Source organism: Neophocaena asiaeorientalis, unplaced genomic scaffold (assembly GCF_003031525.2).
Source record: "Neophocaena asiaeorientalis asiaeorientalis breed wild unplaced genomic scaffold, Neophocaena_asiaeorientalis_V1.1 scaffold134, whole genome shotgun sequence".
Classification (NCBI taxonomy): domain Eukaryota; kingdom Metazoa; phylum Chordata; class Mammalia; order Artiodactyla; family Phocoenidae; genus Neophocaena; species Neophocaena asiaeorientalis.
The window spans coordinates 29,464,341-29,484,032 of NW_020185339.1; the positions used below are offsets into that span (position 1 = coordinate 29,464,341).

The 19,692-nt window shown below is 39.5% G+C and overlaps 1 protein-coding gene and 3 non-coding genes across 9 annotated transcripts; all 4 read left to right on the forward strand.

Annotated features, from left to right (window-relative positions):
* Positions 1–19,459, forward strand: KANSL2 (KAT8 regulatory NSL complex subunit 2). 6 transcript variants are annotated; one of them, XM_024736957.1, is made up of 10 exons: positions 1–66; positions 626–884; positions 1,679–1,857; positions 2,368–2,482; positions 7,037–7,200; positions 7,412–7,578; positions 8,902–8,998; positions 12,963–13,216; positions 17,951–18,070; positions 18,757–19,459. In XM_024736957.1, exons 2-10 carry the CDS (start codon positions 634–636, stop codon positions 18,886–18,888), a joined length of 1,479 nt encoding a protein of 492 aa, XP_024592725.1. In that variant the 5' UTR covers positions 1–66; positions 626–633; the 3' UTR covers positions 18,889–19,459. The 6 variants fall into 6 exon arrangements, with proteins under 6 accessions (XP_024592725.1, XP_024592728.1, XP_024592731.1 ...); XM_024736960.1 differs by having other exon boundaries at positions 12,963–13,114; XM_024736963.1 differs by having other exon boundaries at positions 9–66; positions 626–695.
* On the forward strand, positions 9,089–9,225 carry LOC112394448 (small nucleolar RNA SNORA2/SNORA34 family). Its single transcript, XR_003002139.1, has one exon. It is a non-coding gene; the product is annotated as a small nucleolar RNA SNORA2/SNORA34 family (small nucleolar RNA).
* On the forward strand, positions 16,656–16,787 carry LOC112394450 (small nucleolar RNA SNORA2/SNORA34 family). The gene has a single exon (XR_003002141.1). It is a non-coding gene; the product is annotated as a small nucleolar RNA SNORA2/SNORA34 family (small nucleolar RNA).
* LOC112394449 (small nucleolar RNA SNORA2/SNORA34 family) lies at positions 18,401–18,537 on the forward strand. Its single transcript, XR_003002140.1, has one exon. It is a non-coding gene; the product is annotated as a small nucleolar RNA SNORA2/SNORA34 family (small nucleolar RNA).
* Positions 19,460–19,692: the final 233 nt, after the last annotated feature.

A 19,692-nucleotide genomic window follows, 5' to 3' on the forward strand; every position in this document is an offset into this window, starting at 1 on the left:
CCGGAAAGGAATGGTTAGAAGCGACTGGCGCTGCCAGACCGTAAGCAGCGCGGCGTGGCTGCAAAGGTAAGATGGCGGCGGCGCTTGCCCTTCGCATTTGCAGTTAAGCTGCTGCTTGCCTCGTCTGTCCGTTCCGAGCTGCTACTCTGCCTCAAGTCAGCGTCAGAGTCAGTCTCCTCTAGGCTCCCAGAACCCAGATTCTCCGGTGCCCGGAGCTTTAGGACAAAATGGCGCTTGCACGGGCCGCCGAGGATGGGCAGGGCCCAGCCGTGAGCTCTGAGGCGGGCCGGGACAAAGGCGGCGTGCGCGGAGGCGGGGGTGGCGGGTGGCCCTGCGGGTTTGCCGTGCCGCGTCGGGCCGGCGCTGGCGCTTCGCCCTCGTGCCGCGGCTGTGCGAGCCCTTGAGATGCTTTCAGCCTGGCGGTGGTCGGGGTGGGGGGTGGGCTTGGACTGGGAAGTAGAGGTGAGGCAAATTCACTAACGCCTGGGGGGACCTGGGCGGAGGGGAGTTAAGGAGCGTGACTTCCGCTTGTCTTTTAGAAGCCATGCGCAGTCTGCCCAGATATCGTGGAGCAGGAATTTTCGGGAAGGGTAAGGGCTTTTTGATCTTTTGTGTGACCCTGCAGGTTTTGGTATGAACAGGATTCGGATCCACGTCTTGCCGACCAGTCGGGGGAGGATCACCCCAGTGCCCAGGTCTCAGGAGCCCCTATCTTGTTCGTTTACTCATCGCCCATGCTCGCAACCTCGTCTGGAGGGGCAGGAGTTTTGCATTAAGCATATACTTGAAGACAAGAATGCCCCTTTCAAGCAGTGTAGTTATATATCTACGAAGAATGGAAAAAGATGTCCCAGTGCTGCCCCAAAGCCTGAGAAGAAAGATGGGTATATATGTATAGATATCTGTCGTTTGTACTTTCAGTTTTTAAGTGAGAGGAGGATGTGGCATGATGTGGGTTGGGAATAGCTGCCTAGTTTTTTATGTCACGTGCTTGTAAAATTGAGGTTATGGGTATATCCTTCGAAAATTTTAAAAAATGGTGAAAACTGTAAGGAGACAACTCCCAGTTGGGTCACTTTGTTATCTCTTTGGATCTTTTCCCTTATCTGTAAAATAAGGATTATTCTTAACCCTAGGTTCCACGACTCTTGGCTGTCCTTGAACCTTAGGTAATAATGCAAAATTGTATTAATATATATGTATTTTTCTGGGAAAAACTTCATAGCTTTCATCATTTAAGCAAAAGTATCTATGCAGAAACATAACTTGACTAGATAATTCTGCATATATCATTTGGTTTTAAAATTGTGTCCTACATCTTATTACCTACAGTGGATTGATACTGAAGTAAAATGTTGTCTTCCAGACCAATTTTGAAAGATGAAAGTGAATCTCTTTGATTTGTTGTGAAATGATGTCAGCATTTTTAGAGATGGAATGTTTTGTTTGATGGATAGAGCACTACTAGGTTATGCTACCTGCATTTCCCATTAGTAATACCAAATGAGTTGACCTTGGGCCAGTTATATTATTTAGCTTTACTGGCATTTTTAATTTATAAATGAAGATAATAGTCATTTTAATTTCCTGAAAATGATCTAAAGATCATTGTCTGTGAAAATAGTTGAACTCTTTTAAGAGAACCAGAGTATAAAATGTTAATATTTTGTCTCCTTAGGGTGTCCTTCTGTGCTGAACATGCCCGTAGGAATGCCCTTGCACTTCATGCTCAAGTGAAGAAGACCAATACAGGGCCTGTGGGTGAAACACTCTTATGCCAGCTGAGCTCATATGCCAAGTCAGAGCTGGGTTCTCAGACTCCAGAAAGTAGCCGCAGTGAAGCCAGCCGAATTCTGGGTAAGGGTCTTCTCTCCCAGAATGAAAAAGGAGGAAAAAAGTTAACAAAGAACTTAATTTGGTTTAGCACAGTGCCTTGAACATATGTGGCACTTGATAGTACAATATTATTGTTAATTCGTAGGCAATTTGGTGAGAATTCAGGATTGCCATGTTGTTCACCATTCTTTTTGGTTTTAAGTAGTGGGTGCTTAGGTTTACTACCCTGAGTTTGACTCTTTCCTTCAATGCTGTTTTTATACTTACCATCTTTGCTAGGTCAGGTAATTTCAGGAAACAGAATAATTTTGAGTTGGCCTTTCTGTCCCTTTGAGGGCATGGTTAACTCATTTGTATTATAAGTACTCATACTTGGGATGTATTTTCTTAAGCCGTTTTTGTTTGTCAGTGCCTCTGTACTAAGCTTTTTTAATTTTAAGATTTGGGTTGATGTGTTAAGTAATCTAGTTTTGTGTGGTGGAGTTACAGAGGTGGGAAGTCTTAATGGCTGCTCTCCCTTCCTTGCCTCAGATGAAGACAGCTGGAGTGATGGGGAGCAGGAACCCATTACTGTGGATCAGACATGGAGAGGTGACCCTGACAGTGAAGCTGATAGCATAGACAGTGATCAAGAAGATCCCCTAAAGTAAGTTGTAACTCCACATAGGGCTTTTAAATATTTTAGTAGTTAGTATGTGGAATGTAGTACTGCATGCTGTTTAGTAGATTAATAACCTAGGAGGGTTGAAGATAGCTATTTGTGAGCAGTAATAAATAGCTTCTGCATATTAAAGTGTCATTGTTCATCACCATCTTGCTTCAGGGTAGGATTTGATTCTTTTTTTAGAAGTCTTGTAATTTGGGAAAATTTTGGGACATCAGATTCTACACATGAGAAAGTGTAGGGGAGAAAATAGATTTCTTGGACATGGGAGTGGGAGGTGGGTGGAGATCAGTTAAGAGAAGAGAAAATTGATGTGAATTGGTTCTTGGCTTAAACCTCAGGAATAATAAAGTGATTATATTTGAATAACTACTTTTTTTTGCAAAGTTCTGTCTGATTCATTTATTTGTTTAAGAAAAAATTAAAAGGTGTTCAGGAGCTTCCTTTGGTTTCATGCCTAAGAAAGAGAAACTGATTTAGAAACCCAGAAGTGAGTAATCAACCTAATTATATCTTACTAAGGTTCTGCTCGTTACTTAACCCATGTTCGCTTTGGAGTTGTAGACATATTGCCACTCAGAAGTCTCATGTTTCTATGTCTCATGGTTTGGGTTGAGTTTTTCTTTTCTTTCTGATTTCTGTCTCATGACACTTCTCACTGACAGTTCAGGTGGAAGAACTCTGAATAGTGGGAGGGGTAATGAATTTCTAGATTGACTGTGTTTGACAAATTCTTAGAATAGCATTTTCTTCATTCCTTGGATTCTGAAGTTTATAAGAGGTCATTTACGATTACACTTTCTGAGTAGAATAATTTCATCTATTTAAGTAATCTCGATGTAGTAAGCTATTCAGGAAGTACTTGTTTGGAGAGTCCATCTAAGTAGTTTGAGAAGGAATGTTTGTTTCAGGGTTCTTTTACAGTAGAAGCTTTATACCAAGCAACATACATGTTGTTTTTTTTTCCCACCCCTCCTCCATTGTGCTTCTAGAAATGCCAAACTTGCTTCTTTGAGGAGGTGTACACACTGTAGGGTCACAGAGTGACTGTCTTTTGGTGTGGTAAACGCTCAGTTTTGAAGGTCCAGAAACTCGATTTTGTCAGTAGTAATCTACAGTGGATCAGTCTCTAGCAGACACATTCATTCTAATCTGACTTAACAAGAGATTGCTATATAAACCGAAATACCAGTTAATTTTATGAGAAGTATAAATGTTAAGAGGACTAGGTACTTGATGTTAGTTTCCTTTAAAAGAAACATTCAAAGGGGAAAATAAAGCCCCAGATGTGCTCAACTATTAGGTAACTAAATATAAGGCTTTCCTTAATTCTCTCAGTGATACTATTTAAAAAAATTTTTGACCAACGAAAATCCAGTTGTCCCTCATAATTTGAGGGGGATTGGTTCCAGGATCTGACCCGGGTACCAAAATGCAAGGATGCTCAAGTCCCATAGTTGGTCCTCCATACCTGGAGATACCCACCAGCGGGAGTAAATAGTACTATACGTATATGCATTTTTAGAGGTGTGAATACAGTTGTTAATTGTCTGCTTACAATATTTAATTCATTAATGTGGTTACATATTATATTTAATATAAGTAATGAAATTCTTTTAATTAAGAATTTTCATCTTTGGTGCTAATTTTTATTTATTTATTTTTGGCTGCGTTGGGTCTTTGTTACTGCATGCGGGGCTTTCTCTACTTGTGTCAGGTGGGGGTTACTTTCGTTGCGGTGTGTGGGCTTCTCATTGCGGTGGCTTCTCTTATTGCGCAGCCCGGGCTCTAGGCACACGGGTTTCAGTAGTTGTGGCTGGCGGGCTCTAGAGCACAGGCTCAGTAGTTGTAGTGCATGGGCTTAATTGCTCCGTGGCATGTAGGATCTTCCCAGACTAGGGCTCGAACTCGTGTCCCCTGCATTGGCAGGTGGATTCTTAACCACGGTGCCACCAGGGAAGTCCCGGTGCCAATGTTTTTGTCATCATTTTTGAATCATTAACAGTGTATAGCATATATCTTCACTTGCTTGTTTCAGAAAGGGTTCTTTTTGAATTGTTTATGATGATGTCATTAGAGATTTTATCCTAACTAGAATTATTATTGGCATATTTTTTCCCCATTGTAGGTACATATATGTGATTTCTCTCAAAATAATCATTTACTTAATTGCTTTGTAAAAAGTAATCTTTAAAAGCTTGTTTCCAGGATCATCCAACACTGGTGAAATTTTAGCTTAAGAGTAATTGTTAAATCTTTCCCTATTTAAAAAGTAAGTTTTATCATGTGACCTCTACACGCATCCAGAACTTGTTTTGGTAAAGGTCATTTCAGGTTATTGAGTCTTCATCATTGTTATCAAAATGAAGAAATTTGAGAGAATGCACTTTTAAGAAGAGGCACTATTTAATAGAATATAAGGTGACTCTCTTTTTTGAAGTTGAATTCTAATAATAAATCCTAGATTTATATTTGTGTGTATCAGAGCAAGAAGAATTAGTACATGACTTTAATAACTAGCTGTGAATGTCTGGGACATCCATCTTTAAATAAATGATCCATTTTTCACATGAACTAGGCATTCATATTAGTTAGGGTGCTCATCCTCTCCCACCCCCACCCCAAATGATTTGTAGTAAATCCTAATTGTAGTGGCTTCCCATTTATAAATTATAGTCCCCAGATCATTGGTTAAATTCTCTTCTGACAGGGTACAATGAAATTAATTTCATTTTAACAAACTTGGTACTAGGTTAAGGCCTCAGTATTTTAGGGGGTACAGACATATTAATGCAGACATGCCCCATTTTCCTGAATATGAATAACCTAGTCACCTTTTTTAGACCTTAGATATTTTTAAAACCTTTTCACATTTTCTGATAGTCTTAGATTTTGTCATTTCTGTAATTTTCTGGGTTTTTTTTTCATGTTTTGGTTCTTAATTTCTTTTCACTTATTTTTATCAGAGTACTTTGTGGTTGTAGTTCTCTTATACACAGGTAATTTTGTCTCCTATTTATATTTAGGAAAAGTTTTTGGCAGAGATTACTTGCTTTCAGTCCTAAAGTTAATTTTATTCTGTGTATTTCAGTGATTTAAGAGTTAAATTTTAAAGAGCACATATTTTTGGATTCAAAATTAGTATGTAATTTGTGTGTATTGCCTTTTAAATAACAGAAATAATTTTTACTCAGTCAAAATATGAAAATAGCAAGTCAGGGTATATATCTAGCTTGTTCTTTCTGTTTATATAATGATCATATAAGACAAATGGAACCAAAAATCTTTTAAATTTGCAGTTAATCCCTTAAACTTTGAGTTAAATCAGAGGCAGGAATCAGTCTTTAATTAAACTGACATTTAAACTGATTTGCTTATGTGACCTCATTAATCACTAGAATAAGTTTTTTTTTTAAGTTCTGTTGATTCATATAGTTGGTGGCAAAACTTAATAAAGTTGGGCTTCCCTGGTGGCACAGTGGTTGGGAATCCACCTGCCAAGGCGGGGGACACGGGTTCAAGCCCTGGTCGGGGAATATCCCGCGTGCCGCAGACCAACTAAGCCTGTGAGCCACAACTACTGAAGCCCGTGCGCCTAGAGCCCGTGCTCCGCAACAAAGAGAGGCCACCGGGATGAGAAGCCCGTGCACTGCAACGAAGAGTGGCCCCCGCTCACCGCAACCAGAGAAAGCCCGCGCGTAACAAGGAAGACCCAACGCAGCCAAAAATAAATAATAAATAAATTTATTTAAAAAAAAAACTTAATAAAGTTGATGTGGATCTAGATCTTTGGCAAAGGGTTACTCCAGGGTACGATATTTTGAGAATATTGTCAAAATGAGCTGAGGACATTGACTAGCCATTGTGACCAGTGTTTTGAGGGCCTGTGTAAACTCCAAAATACAAGTGTATTTTTATTTCTATTTAATTTTAATTTAATTTATTTTTGGCTGTGTGGCTTGTGGGATCTTAGTTCCTGGACCAGGGGTTGAACCCGGGCCCTCAGCAGTGAGAGCACGGAGTCCTGACCACTGGACCGCCAGTGTTATTTCCCTACGAGTATATTTTTAAATTAGAAGTCATAATTGTTTGTTATCTTTTGTGCTTTAATTAAAATGTATTGAGATACATGCTGCTAAATTAAACACTTTTAAGCTGTCCTGACTGTGATTTTTCTGTATTAAATTATTAAATGGAACAAGAATGTAGATTAATAAAAATTTTGAGTATTCTATATCTTTACTCCTATTTAAACATAATGCAAATAACTGGGGAAAATAATGAAACATTTCCCCTTTCCCATATTGTGATGTCATACATTAGTATCCATTCTTGGGAATTTTCTTTTTTGTTTTGTTTTTGAGTAACAACTTGAATGGTAAAATGCTGTGTGAAAACATTCCTGTTTAATAAGGTGATTGTCTCAGCACTGACTGTTGAATAGCAAATCTAAGTCTCACCTTCACTCCTTTTTCCTTCTAAGCTTGGGTTTTATAGTGCTTTCTTATCCTTTTTGAATTGTCTCTTTTATTTTAGGCATGCTGGTGTCTACACAGCGGAAGAAGTGGCCCTGATTATGCGTGAGAAGCTTATTCGTTTGCAGTCTTTGTACATTGACCAGTTTAAACGACTTCAGCATCTACTCAAAGAGAAGAAGCGACGTTACTTACACAATCGCAAAGTGGAACATGAAGCTCTAGGCAAGTTTTATGCCAGCTCCGATAAGCTGTTGTGGGTTCAACTTGTGAATTTCGTAGTAGTTGGACTTCTGTCTTGTTACCTGGACTGGAGAAGGATTTGCTTTTGAAACTGTTGTATGGGCAGATTTCTCTGTTTTCTTCTTGTTAGTTTGGGGACGCATCCTTGATTGGTTGCTTGGCAGATAACATCTTGACTGTTGTGACGTTCTAGGTAGTAGTCTCCTGACTGGCCCAGAGGGACTTCTTGCCAAAGAACGAGAGAACTTAAAGCGTCTAAAATGTCTTCGGCGGTACCGTCAGCGCTATGGAGTGGAAGCCTTACTACATAGGCAGCTGAAGGAGCGCAGAATGCTGGCCACAGATGGTGCCGCCCAACAGGTAATTTTTGTATATACCTCTTAAGGTGTTACATTTGTTTTATTTACAGAGTTAGGGTAATTGTCAAAACACTGTTGTACAGTCTTGGTTCTGAAATCTAACTTACTGGACGTGGGGTATATTGAAAAGAGCACTTATCTGGAAGTGCAGAGACATGGGTTTTGGTTCCCTTCTGATCAATTCTATGCCTGCACTGATAACTGAACTCTGTTTTCATCTGCATATTGAAGGGTTGCCGTAGATTTCTAAGTTATTTGGTTCAGAAATTCTTCAGAAACAGGCACAGAATGCCTAATAGATTGGGACTCTTGTTTTAGAAGGCAGGAAGATAGGAGCAGTGAAGGTCAGGAAGTAGGGTTGACAAGCAGAGTTAAGCGATTATTCTTAAATTTGTTCTTCAAGCCCCTGGTCTCTGCATCAGTAAGAGTAAGTCCATTTTTGGGCTTCTCTGGTGGCATAGTGGTTGAGAATCCGCCTGCCAATGCAGGGGACACAGGTTCAAAACCTGGTCCCGGAAGATCCCACATGCTGTGGAGCAACCAAGCCTGTGTGCCTCAACTACTGAGCCTGCACTCTAGAGCCCTTGAGACACTACTACTGAGCCCGTGCACCACAACTACTGAAGCCCATGAGCCTAGAGCCCGTACTCCGCAACAAGAGGAGCCACTGCAATGAGAAGCCTGCACACGGCAACAAAGAGTAGCCCACTCTCGATGCAACTATAGAAAGCCAGCAACATAGACCAAATGCAGCCAAAAATAAAATAAAATTAATAAACAAATTAAAAAAAAAGAAAGAATTCCATTTTTTTTTTTTTTTTTTTGCGGTACGTGGGCCTCTCACTGTTGTGGCCTCTCCCGTCGTGGAGCACAGGCCCCGGAGGCGCAGGCTCAGCGGCCATGGCTCACGGGCCCAGCCGCTCTGCGGCATGTGGGATCTTCCCGGACTGGGGCACGAACCCGTGTCCCCTGCATCTGCAGGCGGACTCTCAACCACTGCGCCACCAGGGAAGCCCTACCTTTTCTATTTCTTGAGGCTCGACGTAAAATTATGATTTAAAAAGGGTTCTGCTAAAAGACAAAATAGTTTGAAAACCATTAGGCTGTGTATCACACACTTTTGTAATACGGAGGAATTGTATTTCGAATTATGGTTGATTCATTATTTGGACTTGAGGTTTACATTTTTTTTTCCTTTTGCATAGTATTGGTGAATAAATTTGTTAAATGTTCAAGTTTCTAGGCTTTAAGGATACAGTTTTCTTATATAAGTAAGTGTTTTCATAGATAATTTGTTTTGACTGACCTGTTTTCTCCATTTTAGGCCCATACCACTCGTTCCAGTCAGAGGTGCTTGGCCTTTGTGGATGATGTTCGTTGTTCCAATCAGTCTCTTCCAATGACCAGACACTGCCTTACCCGTATCTTTTTGCTCTGTTCAGTTTGCTAGCTAGACTGAAGGCTAGTGGGGATCTGTGATAGTTTAGTTAATTGAAGGTCTTTGTTTTCCTTTGGCCCTGAATCAAGGCCAGCAGTTTGCTGAAGCTGTTGGTTTCAAGCAGGAGCCTAAAGAAGTCTCTTTCTATGGTCTGTTGGCCATTTCAGAACTTTGGAAATGTAATGGTCAATTCATTAGAAAGAAACATCTCAGTCATTGGTGATAGATATGGGCTAATACTTACTTGTAGTTGATTAATATTGGGATTCCAAAATTTAGAGATCCCTGATTTATTAACTCATTCATTAGAATTATAATACTGTTAAATCCAATTACTACAAAAAAATTGCTGAGGATCCAGAAACAGTCGGATGATTCTGAAATGTGATCTTTCTTTGAATATTATCCTTTTATGGTCAGGGCCCTGACTTGTGTACGTTAGACTTCATTCAAATAGGAAACTTACATTTACTACTGGGCTGTAAAATTTTTTGAGCTGTATATTGAATTGTGAAAGTGCATCTATATGGTGGACATTGAGAAAGTTACTTTCACAGTAAATGCACTATTTAAATATGGTGATCTTCATTATATGAAAGGCATAAATCTTGCTGGATTTCATTTGCCTGGCAAGGTATACAAATATTTGGAAAGTAAAATGTATTTTTTTAATAAGGGAAGGAAGACTTTCTTGCTCTTTTGAAAGGAAAACTGATTTTTTCTCTATTCTGCTTATTAAATATCTTACCAATTTATTAATTATTGTAACAAATGTCTGGTAAAGGATTACTGTCCTTAATATATAAAATTCTTGTGCAGAGTAATTAAAAACTAAAGATAAATGCTCAAAACATAATTGGGCAAAAGCTATCTGTGGACAGATTAAAAGTAGAAGTGGCTGATAGTTGAAAAGTATTTACCTTTACAATAAATAAGTGAAATAGGAAATAAAACAAGTTTTTTTAATCCATACTTTTTTTTTTTTTTGGCTGTGCCGCACGGCTTGTGGGATCTTAGTTTCCGGACCAGGGGTTAAACTTGGGCCCTGGCAGTGAGAGCCCTGAGTCCTAACCACTGCACTGCCAGGGAATTCCCTAATCTATAAATTTGAGACTTATCTATGTATGAGATTTAATGAGAAAGTTTCAGAAGTTTGTGAGGGAATGGTGAAACGGGCCCTTCTAAACTCTGCCAGTGGGACTGTAAAGTGGCACAGGCTTTTAGAAAGCAGTTTGAGAATATTCATATTCTTTGATATGATAACGTCACCTCTGAGAATTTATTTTAAGACGATAATCAAATACAGACGATTATTGTTACACAGAATTCCTCCAACCGGAGAGAGCCTTAAAATTTTCAGAGATGGGGAATAGAGAGGAAAATTGTGACACAGCATAGTATGGAATATGTTCAGGAATTAAACATTATATTTAACAAAATTTATGAATGACATAGGAAAATGTTTGATAGTGACAAAAATAGAGTATGGAATTCGGTAGAGTATGTTTTAACTACATGGAACTAATACTAGGAGGGAATGTAACAGAAATGTGACTATTTTTGGATGGTGGGGTTATGAATGCCCTTTTTCCCTCTGCTTTGTACTTATCAGGTTTTCTTCAGTGACCTTGAATTACTTTATAAAGCAAAAAACCCAGTTTATGGATATTGAGTATTTTAGACTTACAGCACTATACTAAGATAGTTTATTAGAATATTAATATTTTAAAAAGCAAAGTTGAAAATGTATGTGAAAAGAGAAGGGAAGTGTTATTTTTCTCTTTTATGCTCTTTTCCTTTCCACTCTGTAGTTGCCTAAGTCACTTACCCTTCCTTAAGTCCTTATCCCAGAGAAAGATGCGACTGCCATTGGTGACCTGTTAACTCTTTACTCTGGTCTAATGGAGACACCACTGGACTGAAAGTGAAGGACCCAGACTCTAGTTGTAGGTCAACCATTCCCTTCTTTGTCTGTTGTCCCTATCTGAAAGGAAAGGGGGTGGAGGAGGATGGGGGAGGGCTTTTCAAGGATACTGTGATATTAAATAAATAAGAGACTTGTGAAAATCCTTCGAATTACATGAAAAAGGTTCCAATTGAAACAATTTAATGGATTCACATTTAAAATTTTAATAATTTAAATAAGATTGAGCTTCTTAAGCACATAGAGATTGCAAATCTGATTGTTCCCATCAGATTCATGTTTGTTCATTTGAGCGCTGATTTTCATTGAATAATTATTTGTTTACTTTGAGCTATATACTGTTCCTTTAGAGTAGTGGTTCTCAGCCGGGGCCACTTTGTACCCCATTTGGCAGTGTGTGGAGACATTTTTGTTTTGTCTTAATTCTGATGGGGGTGCTACTGACATCTAGTGGCCAGAGGCCAGGAATGCTGCTAATAAGCATTCTGCAGTGCACAGATAGATAGATAGCCGTAATGCCAGTGGTGGCAATGCTATGAAACTCTACTTTAGAGTTTATGAAGTTCTAAGGAATGGATTGAAAAAAATGGCTTTTCTTCGAGAGGGTTTATTAGGTTTAAAATCTATAATGTACATTAGATTTTTTAACTTCAAAAAATTACCTTAAAATTTGGGGGATAAAAATTACCCATTCTTCCATAATCCTGGGTACAGTTTACAGAAAATTTTGCTTTCTGGTTTAAAAAATAGGCCCAAGTTTGAAATAATAGTTGTCTATTAATCTAGGGAAAATAACCATGTAGTTAGGATTTCAGGAAATGATAAAACTTGAGTAAAATATTTTGTAGAGTGACTCAAATCAGAATTTTGTTATCTAATCATGATTTCAATGTTGATTCATCCTACAGAACTTCTTTGCCAACTTGGAAATATAGCCTTTTTCTGCTTCTACCCTTAAGAGAAGTTGTTAGCGCTCCTGGAGCATTCCTGGAGTACTTCTTTCCATGCGCCATAAGCAGTTATTTTCTTCTTCCCTTTCTTTTTTTAAAATTTTTTTTTTTTTTTTTTGGCTGCATTGGGTCTTTGTTGCTGTGCGCGGGCTTTCTCTGGTTGCGGCGAGCGGGGGCTACTCTTCCTTGCGGTGCGGTGGCTTCTCTTGTTGCAAAGCATGGGCTCTAGGCACGCGGGCTCCAGTAGTTGTGGCACGTGAGCTCTAGAGCGCAGGCTCAGTAGTTGTGGTGCACGAGCTTAGTTGCTCTGCAGCATGTGGGATCTTCCCGGGTCAGGGCTTGAATCCGTGTCCCCTGAATTGGCAGGCGGATTCTTAGCCACTGCGCCACCAGGGAAGTGCTCTTCTTCCCTTTGTTTTTGGGATCATAACAGGACTCCAGTGATACCACCCCCCTGAAAAAGGGTGTGTGTGTGGAAATTTAATTTTATTTCCTGTCAGGGTAGGATACCTAGTTATTATTACTGGAGCTTCTATTTAACAAACAATTGTTTGTTAAATAGAATTGTTTGCTTCTTTAAACAAACGTATCATGTAAACATTTTGGAAACAAGGTTCAAAAAGTTTTGAGGAAGTTTTTGCTCCTCTGCTTAACAGCAGAAACAACATTGTATCTCTTGACTCTTGGAAGGGGTTGCTAGGGGCCTCTGCAAGCTATTTGCATGTACCATGACATGTTTCTTCTGAATAGGTACAGATTTCTAGGATTGTTAACTGCTGTTTGCTTAGCACTATGTTTTGAAATGTTTTGCATTTGACCCTCATAGGGAGAACAAGATTAGTGTCTCTACTTTAAATGGAGGTTGGGGACTAGTTTTACATTACTGGTAGAGCTAGAGTTATGCTAGTAAATGACAATTTGAGAAGTAACTTTAAAAATTGCTACCTGCATTTGGTTCTGTATCAGATGTAACCAAATATCATGTGTTGTCCAGGCCTTGAATTTTACATGGCAGACACCTTTTTTGTGCCTCCGATAGATCCATTTTATTTCCCTTGACCGTTTTTCTACAGATATTTGTCAGGACACGAATCAGGTTCTCTTCAAATGCTGCCAGGGGTCTGAAGAGGTACCCTGCAACAAACCAGTTCCTGTAAGCCTCTCTGAGGATCCCTGCTGCCCACTGCATTTCCAGTTGCCTCCTCAGATGTATAAGCCCGAGCAGGTACTGTCTGTGCCAGACGATCTGGAAGCCGGCCCCATGGATCTGTACTTGAGTGCTGCTGAGCTTCAGCCCACTGAGAGTTTACCTCTGGAGTTCAGTGATGTAAGTTAGAGAAGCTCTGCTCTGGTTGGCCCTTGAGGCAAGGCCTTATTTATTAATGGTGAGAATAGGTTAGTCTTTTGTGGTTTGAAAAAAAAGAAAACAACTTTGATAAGTTTTTTGAAATGATACGTGTATGGTTGTATTTGTATGTTAACATATTCATTTAGAGACAGTTTAAATTTACAGAAGTTTTTTTTCCTGAGGGAATGATAAGGGAAATTTTAAACTAAGGGAAATTGGAAAGTCAAGATTATGGTTGGATTTGTGTAGCTGGGAAATTCGGTGCCCATACACAAGGTAAGTAATTCACTTGAATCTAAATAATACAAATGAATTCTGATATCTACTTGACAATGTAAATTTGTGTTTTGGCCCTATAAGAGTTCTCATTTTCAGATTAATGTGTCCCCCCCTAAAAATGACTCTAAACTTAGCTCTGCATACTGTTTTTCATTTTTGATATGGTATTAAAGATTCTGTTGTGAATGGACCAGAACAACAGTGATCTCCCTAAATATTTACTTTTATAGCCTTCTAAGTGTGTGCACTACTCTACCTTTTTCAGTCTGCTCCTTGATTGGTCCCAGCGCATAAACCCATCTCTGATTGCATTCGTTTCCTTAATTAGCACTACCCTACTATATCATTCACTTCAGGGATCAGTTGACATTCCATCTCTTTTTTGGCACTTTGCTTAATCTTTAGCCTTTTGGATAAAGGTCTTCATTATTTATTCTGAAGATAATTCTTCTGAATTTCATAATAAAGGTGTCTTGTATCAATATATAACTGTGACATATTTAAAGTGACAAATCTAAATGGAAAATTCAGTATAGGTTGCAAGATTGTTTGCCTAGGGGTAGAAGCAGGATTTGGGTGGCCTCGAGTGTTGCTCACTAAAGAAGATATATCAGGACAGGCTAATATCTGAAAAAGTGGCACTAAGAGTAAACTGATTCCAGGGAATTCCCTGGTGGTCCAGTGGTTAGGACCCGGCACTTTCACTGCTGTGGCCTGGGTTCAGTCCCTGGTGGGGGAACTAAGATCCCACAAGCTGTGCAGAGTGGCCCCCAAAAAGAGTAAACTGATGCCAATTAACTACGCCCCCTCCTTTTTTGGTTGTATACTGTTTGTAGGATTAGTGAACTTGATTTTTGTCACTTCATTTATAACAAACTTATAATTTTTGTTATAATCCTGATTATAATTGCTTTTTAAAAAGTTTCTTTCAAACAGATTCATAGAATATGAGAACCTTAGAGATTATATACTCCAGTGCTTCCCAGAGTTTTCCAATGAGATTATGTTGAAGAGAGTAAATGAATAGATAGCCCTAGATTGATACAGATTTTTGTCCACTTCCCTTCATTTTATGTGTGAAGAAAACCCAAAGAGGTGCTATCTTTCCTTTTTTTTTTAACTTAGTAACGAGCAGATTTATAGGGTCTAAAAAATAACCTAATCACTACATTGCCAAATTCCCTTCAAATATTAATGTACATATGTAGTAACTAACTAGCACATGGGTTTTACATGGATGTACTAGGTTATTAACTTTTATTTCATCTGATGGTTAATTTCTAGAGCCATTGCTGTTTTGACCTTTTTGCTTTTCCCCTTTCACCTGTTTTTGCGTTAGTTTTTAATAGTGTTTTCTTAAACTTTTGATGATCTAGAGCTAAGAAAATATGACTGTTCCAGTATGTTTGAAGATTATGTTCTTGTTTGCTCTTTGGAGAATAGTAGCACAAAATATTAGAGATTATAAGATGTGATCATAGCCTAAAAGTGACATTTAAGGAATCTTAATTTTTAAACATTTAAAAATATATTGTCAGATCTTTTAATATTTATTTTATGGTGTGAATTTTTTAAAGAATGTATGAGAAGTAAGTTTATTTTTGAGAATCTCATGGGTTTTTAAGATGGACCTTTGTTAGAGGTTTAAAAATGATAATCGGCTATTTGTACTTGATCATCTATTATGTTTGTATTAATGTACTTTAGATGAACCACATTGATCGTTGAAAAGTAGTTTTATTCTTAATCTTTGGAGGTAAAAATTCTCCAGAAAATGTTGAAACAGTTCTGTTTTAGAAAAGAGTTTTTGTCCTCCCATAAATTCTGGATATATTTAACTAGTCTTTTGCTGGGTAAAAATAATTTCTTAATTATATGAATTCCACCCAGCAATCTTACCTATGTTCTTTCTTAGATATCATTTCTGTTATACTTATTAATAATTTCTGGTAACTTGTGGGAGGACCAGGTATCAGATATTCATATGGGTAAAAGTTCAGCCTTTCATTCTGGATATTAACACTTGCCTGTTTTCTGTCCTTTGATCCGAGGATATTTGACAAATAAGAATTTAATACCTTAATCCTATTACTTTGAGCTTGCTCTCTTTTTGTGTTTGTTTTTTGAGCTCTGTTTTTGACATAGAACAAAATGGATGCTGTCTTTGTGTCCTGATTCATTCCTCTTAGGATGGGCATTTCTGCTGATCCTTTCTTCTTTTATTTTAGGTTCCTGTTCCCAATTTTAATTCTTATAAAAGACAACACTGAAAAAAAAAAAAAAAAAGACAACACTGAATATGTGAGGAAAGCCTTTTCAGTATCTGTTTTGTTTGAAAAATTTCTGTACCACTGTTATCTTGAGACTTGGAAACCTTTTGCCACACTGCTTAAATGGGTTCTTTTAAATTTCAAGTTAATTATTTATACAGTTGACCCTTGAATAACACGGGCTTGAACTGTGCAGGTCCACTTATACACAGCTTTTTTTCCCAGTAAATTCTTACTACAGTCTACATGATCCACAGTTGGTTGAATCTGAGGGTATAGAACCATGGACAGAGAGGGCTGACTGAAGTTATACATGGATTTCTGACTGTGGGCATCGGTGCCCCTGACCACGGCGTTGTTCAAGGATCAAGTGCATAATAATTGTGCATACTAAAAGAATCGGAGAAAACAGTTCACAGTCTTACTTAACAGTGTGAGAACATGGTGGTTTCTGTGGATAGTACAGAAGTTTCTAACACATCTGACGGTAGATGTTAGGTAGCCAGCTGTACCCTTTTCCTTACGTTTCTGCTTAAGTTGAGCAGCTTTAAGTCCAGCATGTCCTTTAATTGTGTTCTTTTCTTTACCTTAATTATCTTGAGGATGTGATTCTTGTTTTCGGTGATCAGCACAGCAAAGAAAGGGAAAGGATTTCAAACTCTTAGACTTATTTTAAAAGCACAGAACTTAGCTTTTCTCAAGAAGCTCAATTACTGGAAACATAGAGCCTCTATATAGTAGCTTGGACACAGGAGAGTACAAACCCTTGGGTGGTTTTCACTCTTGGGAAGCAGAGTTTAGCAGTAGATGCTTAGACAGCAGAGGGATGAAAGTCAGTTTGACATATTGTCTGAGCCTTTATAGTGCTTTAGACCCTGAATCAAGACCAGTAGTTTGCTGTAGCTATTGGTTTCACGCAGGAGCCAAGAGAAGTGTCTTCCTATGGTCTGTTGGCTTCAGCCCCTCTGCGGGAATGGCCAGTTCAGTTGGAAGAAACATAGTCCGTAGAATACAGTGTTTTGTGCGTGTGTGTGTGTGTGTGTGTGTTTTATTATTTATTTTTGTGTGCCGGGTCTTAGTTGTGGCACTCGGTATCTTCCTCACTGCGTGTGGGATCTTAGTTGCGGCACGTGGGATCTAGTTCCCTGACCAGGGATTGAACCCGGGTCCCCTGCATTGGGAGCGCAGAGTCTTAACCACTGGACCACCAGGGAAGTCCCCCTGTGTGTGGGTGTTTTAAAGAGCAATTGGATATGTTAGGTTTAAGAATCAGGGACTTTTCTCTGTGGGGATAGGGACTTAACTAAAATATTTCCTGGCCATTCGGAAGGACTTTGAGTTTTTCGTCTTCCTTATTTCTTCCCCCATCCCCTTTCCTCTTTTGCTCCCTGGCTCGCTTTGTGGCCATTAGAATATTAATCAAGTGGTCTCATATTGTCCAATCTGTTAAGTCAGTATTTCATTTTAATTTGCATGTATGCTGATTGTCCATATTAGGTTCATCACTGGTGAACTTAGATGTCGACTACAGTTAGTCTTAGAAGTATATGCCTTTTTTTTTTTTTTTTTTTGGTCACGTGGATCCTAGTTTCCCAACCAGGGATTGAACCTGTGCCCTTGGCAGTGAAAGTGCAGAGTCCTAACCACTGGACCACCAGGGAGTTCCAGTATATGCTTTTTAAAAATATTTCTTTTTGTGGTAAGATACTTGTAAGGTTTACCATTTTAAAGTGTACAGTTCAGTGGTATGAAGTACATTCAAAACATTGTGCAACCATCACCACTGTCAATTTCCAGGGCTTTTCAGGCAGTGCAGACAGAGACTGTACTCATTAAACTGCAACTCCCACTCCCCCTCTATCTCCAGCCCCTGGTAGCTCCTGTTCTACCTTTGCCTCTGAATTTTTCTGTTCAAAAAAGATATGCTTTTTAAAGCTACTATAGTGGTCTGTGCTTTATATTTGGCAGCAAGGAAAAAATTCTCAGTGCTTTTCAATCTTATGCCATTTGTTGCACGCTCTGGGGAACTCGTTATTTGTTTTAAAGATAGGCAAGGGGTGAGGGAAGTAAGGGAGAATTCTTCGAGGTTTGCTGAAAAATGCCAACTTTAGCTTATTGGTCCCCTTGATATTGCTGATAGGCTTTTTTCTCTTTCTTTTCCTAGGACTTGGATGTTGTGGGTGACGGTATGCAGTGCCCTCCTTCACCCTTGCTTTTTGATCCTTCACTAACCCTTGAAGATCATCCTGTAAAAGAAATTGCTGAAGGCCCAGTGGATATTTTGGCAAGTGAAGAATACCTCCAGCCAGGCAGAGGGTCCCCTGCTGGCTGTGGCCAGCATGTACTCCTGGGGGTCGGGGTTGTCACCACTGGCTGTGCAGGTGCTCCAGATGGCAGTTCTCCAGATGGGCCTTAGAGAGAACACTTACTAGCTCCTGGTCCCCGTATCTGGGAGAGCAGGACAAGTTTATTTAGTTAACTAGAAAAGGTTGAGACAAGGAGTGTAAGAAACTTGTTGCTTTAAGGGAGAATTCAGCCCTGGAATTGTTTTCATCAGAGTTAAGCACAAGCAGCACGATTTGGCTTCTTTCTTTGAGCTTTGGGTGGGACACTCATGGCTCTGACTGAAGACCTGCAGTTATACTACAGCTGTTGGTTTCAAACAGAGGCCCAGAGGACTGTCTTCCTGTGATCTGTTGGCTGTTCTGGAAACTCAGCAGAGAATGGCTATTTCACTTGGAAGAAACAACCCACAGCTCTCCTTTCCATTGGGAGGGCCTCAGGAATGCTACAAGTAATGACTTCCGACTCCGAGGGTCAGGGATAGTTAAGTATGGGAAGAGCAGCCGCATAGAGTTGTATCTGCTGTCTTGTTCTTGCTGCTGCTGTGCATGGGCGTTACATACGTCAGATTCATGCTTCAGGCCACAGTTAACGAGCTCGTAACCAACGTGACTTTTCTTCTAACAGGGCCAGATGCAGATGGCTGGAGATGGGTGCAGATCACAGGGGTCCCGAAATTCTGAGAAAGCCTCTGCGCCGTTGCCTCAGAGTGGAGTGGCTACTGCAAACGGAAAGCCAGAACCCGCTTCTGTCAGTTGATAGTTTGCTTTGGGAACCACTTGACTTTGGAGGATTTGTATTTCCCATTTAAACAAGTATTTCTGACCGTCTCTCACTAAAGGACAACCTGGACTACCTTGTTTTTCTTCTGGGTTACTGAGTGCTATAGTCAAACCACATGTTGGGGGAAGGGACCAATAGTGTCTAAAAATTGTGGAAGTCTTCCCACTCTAGGCAAGGAAGAGAGGTGATTCCCATCCGAGCTGCTGAGGTTGAGAGTATTTTGGGACCGTGCCTAAGGGGAGAGAGAGTTTTGTAATGCTGTTTCCCAAGTCTAGGGATGTTGATGGACCCAATGGCTGTTTATCTCTGTCTAGCAGCCTGTTTTAGCCTTTCCTCACTTCTCACCTAATTGGGTAATCTGAAGCCCCTCCCCTCAGTGAACTCTGACCTATAGCCTCTGAGAAAATAGCCCACAGGACTGGGCCCTCCTTAACCATCCATCTTGCTTCTAACCTATGTAAATTTCTGTAGTGGCTATCTTATGTAAGATACAATAAAAAATTATCGTACATAGTTTCTATTAAATGTTAAAATGTTATGAAAGCAATCACTTGAATGCATGTTTTGTTTGTGTTTGAGAGAGAGTGTGTCTGTGTGTATTTTGGGTTTTTAGGGAGCTGCCTCTGATGGGAAAGGGAAAACAGGACACATACACTTCCATCCCAGGAAGTAAAGACATTTTCAGTAACTTAATTTGTTTCTGGTTTTGGTTGGGAGGATAAGTTAAAAACCATGTAAGAAGTAAATGGAAAGGGTGGGACTTCCTTATTAAAGCCTACC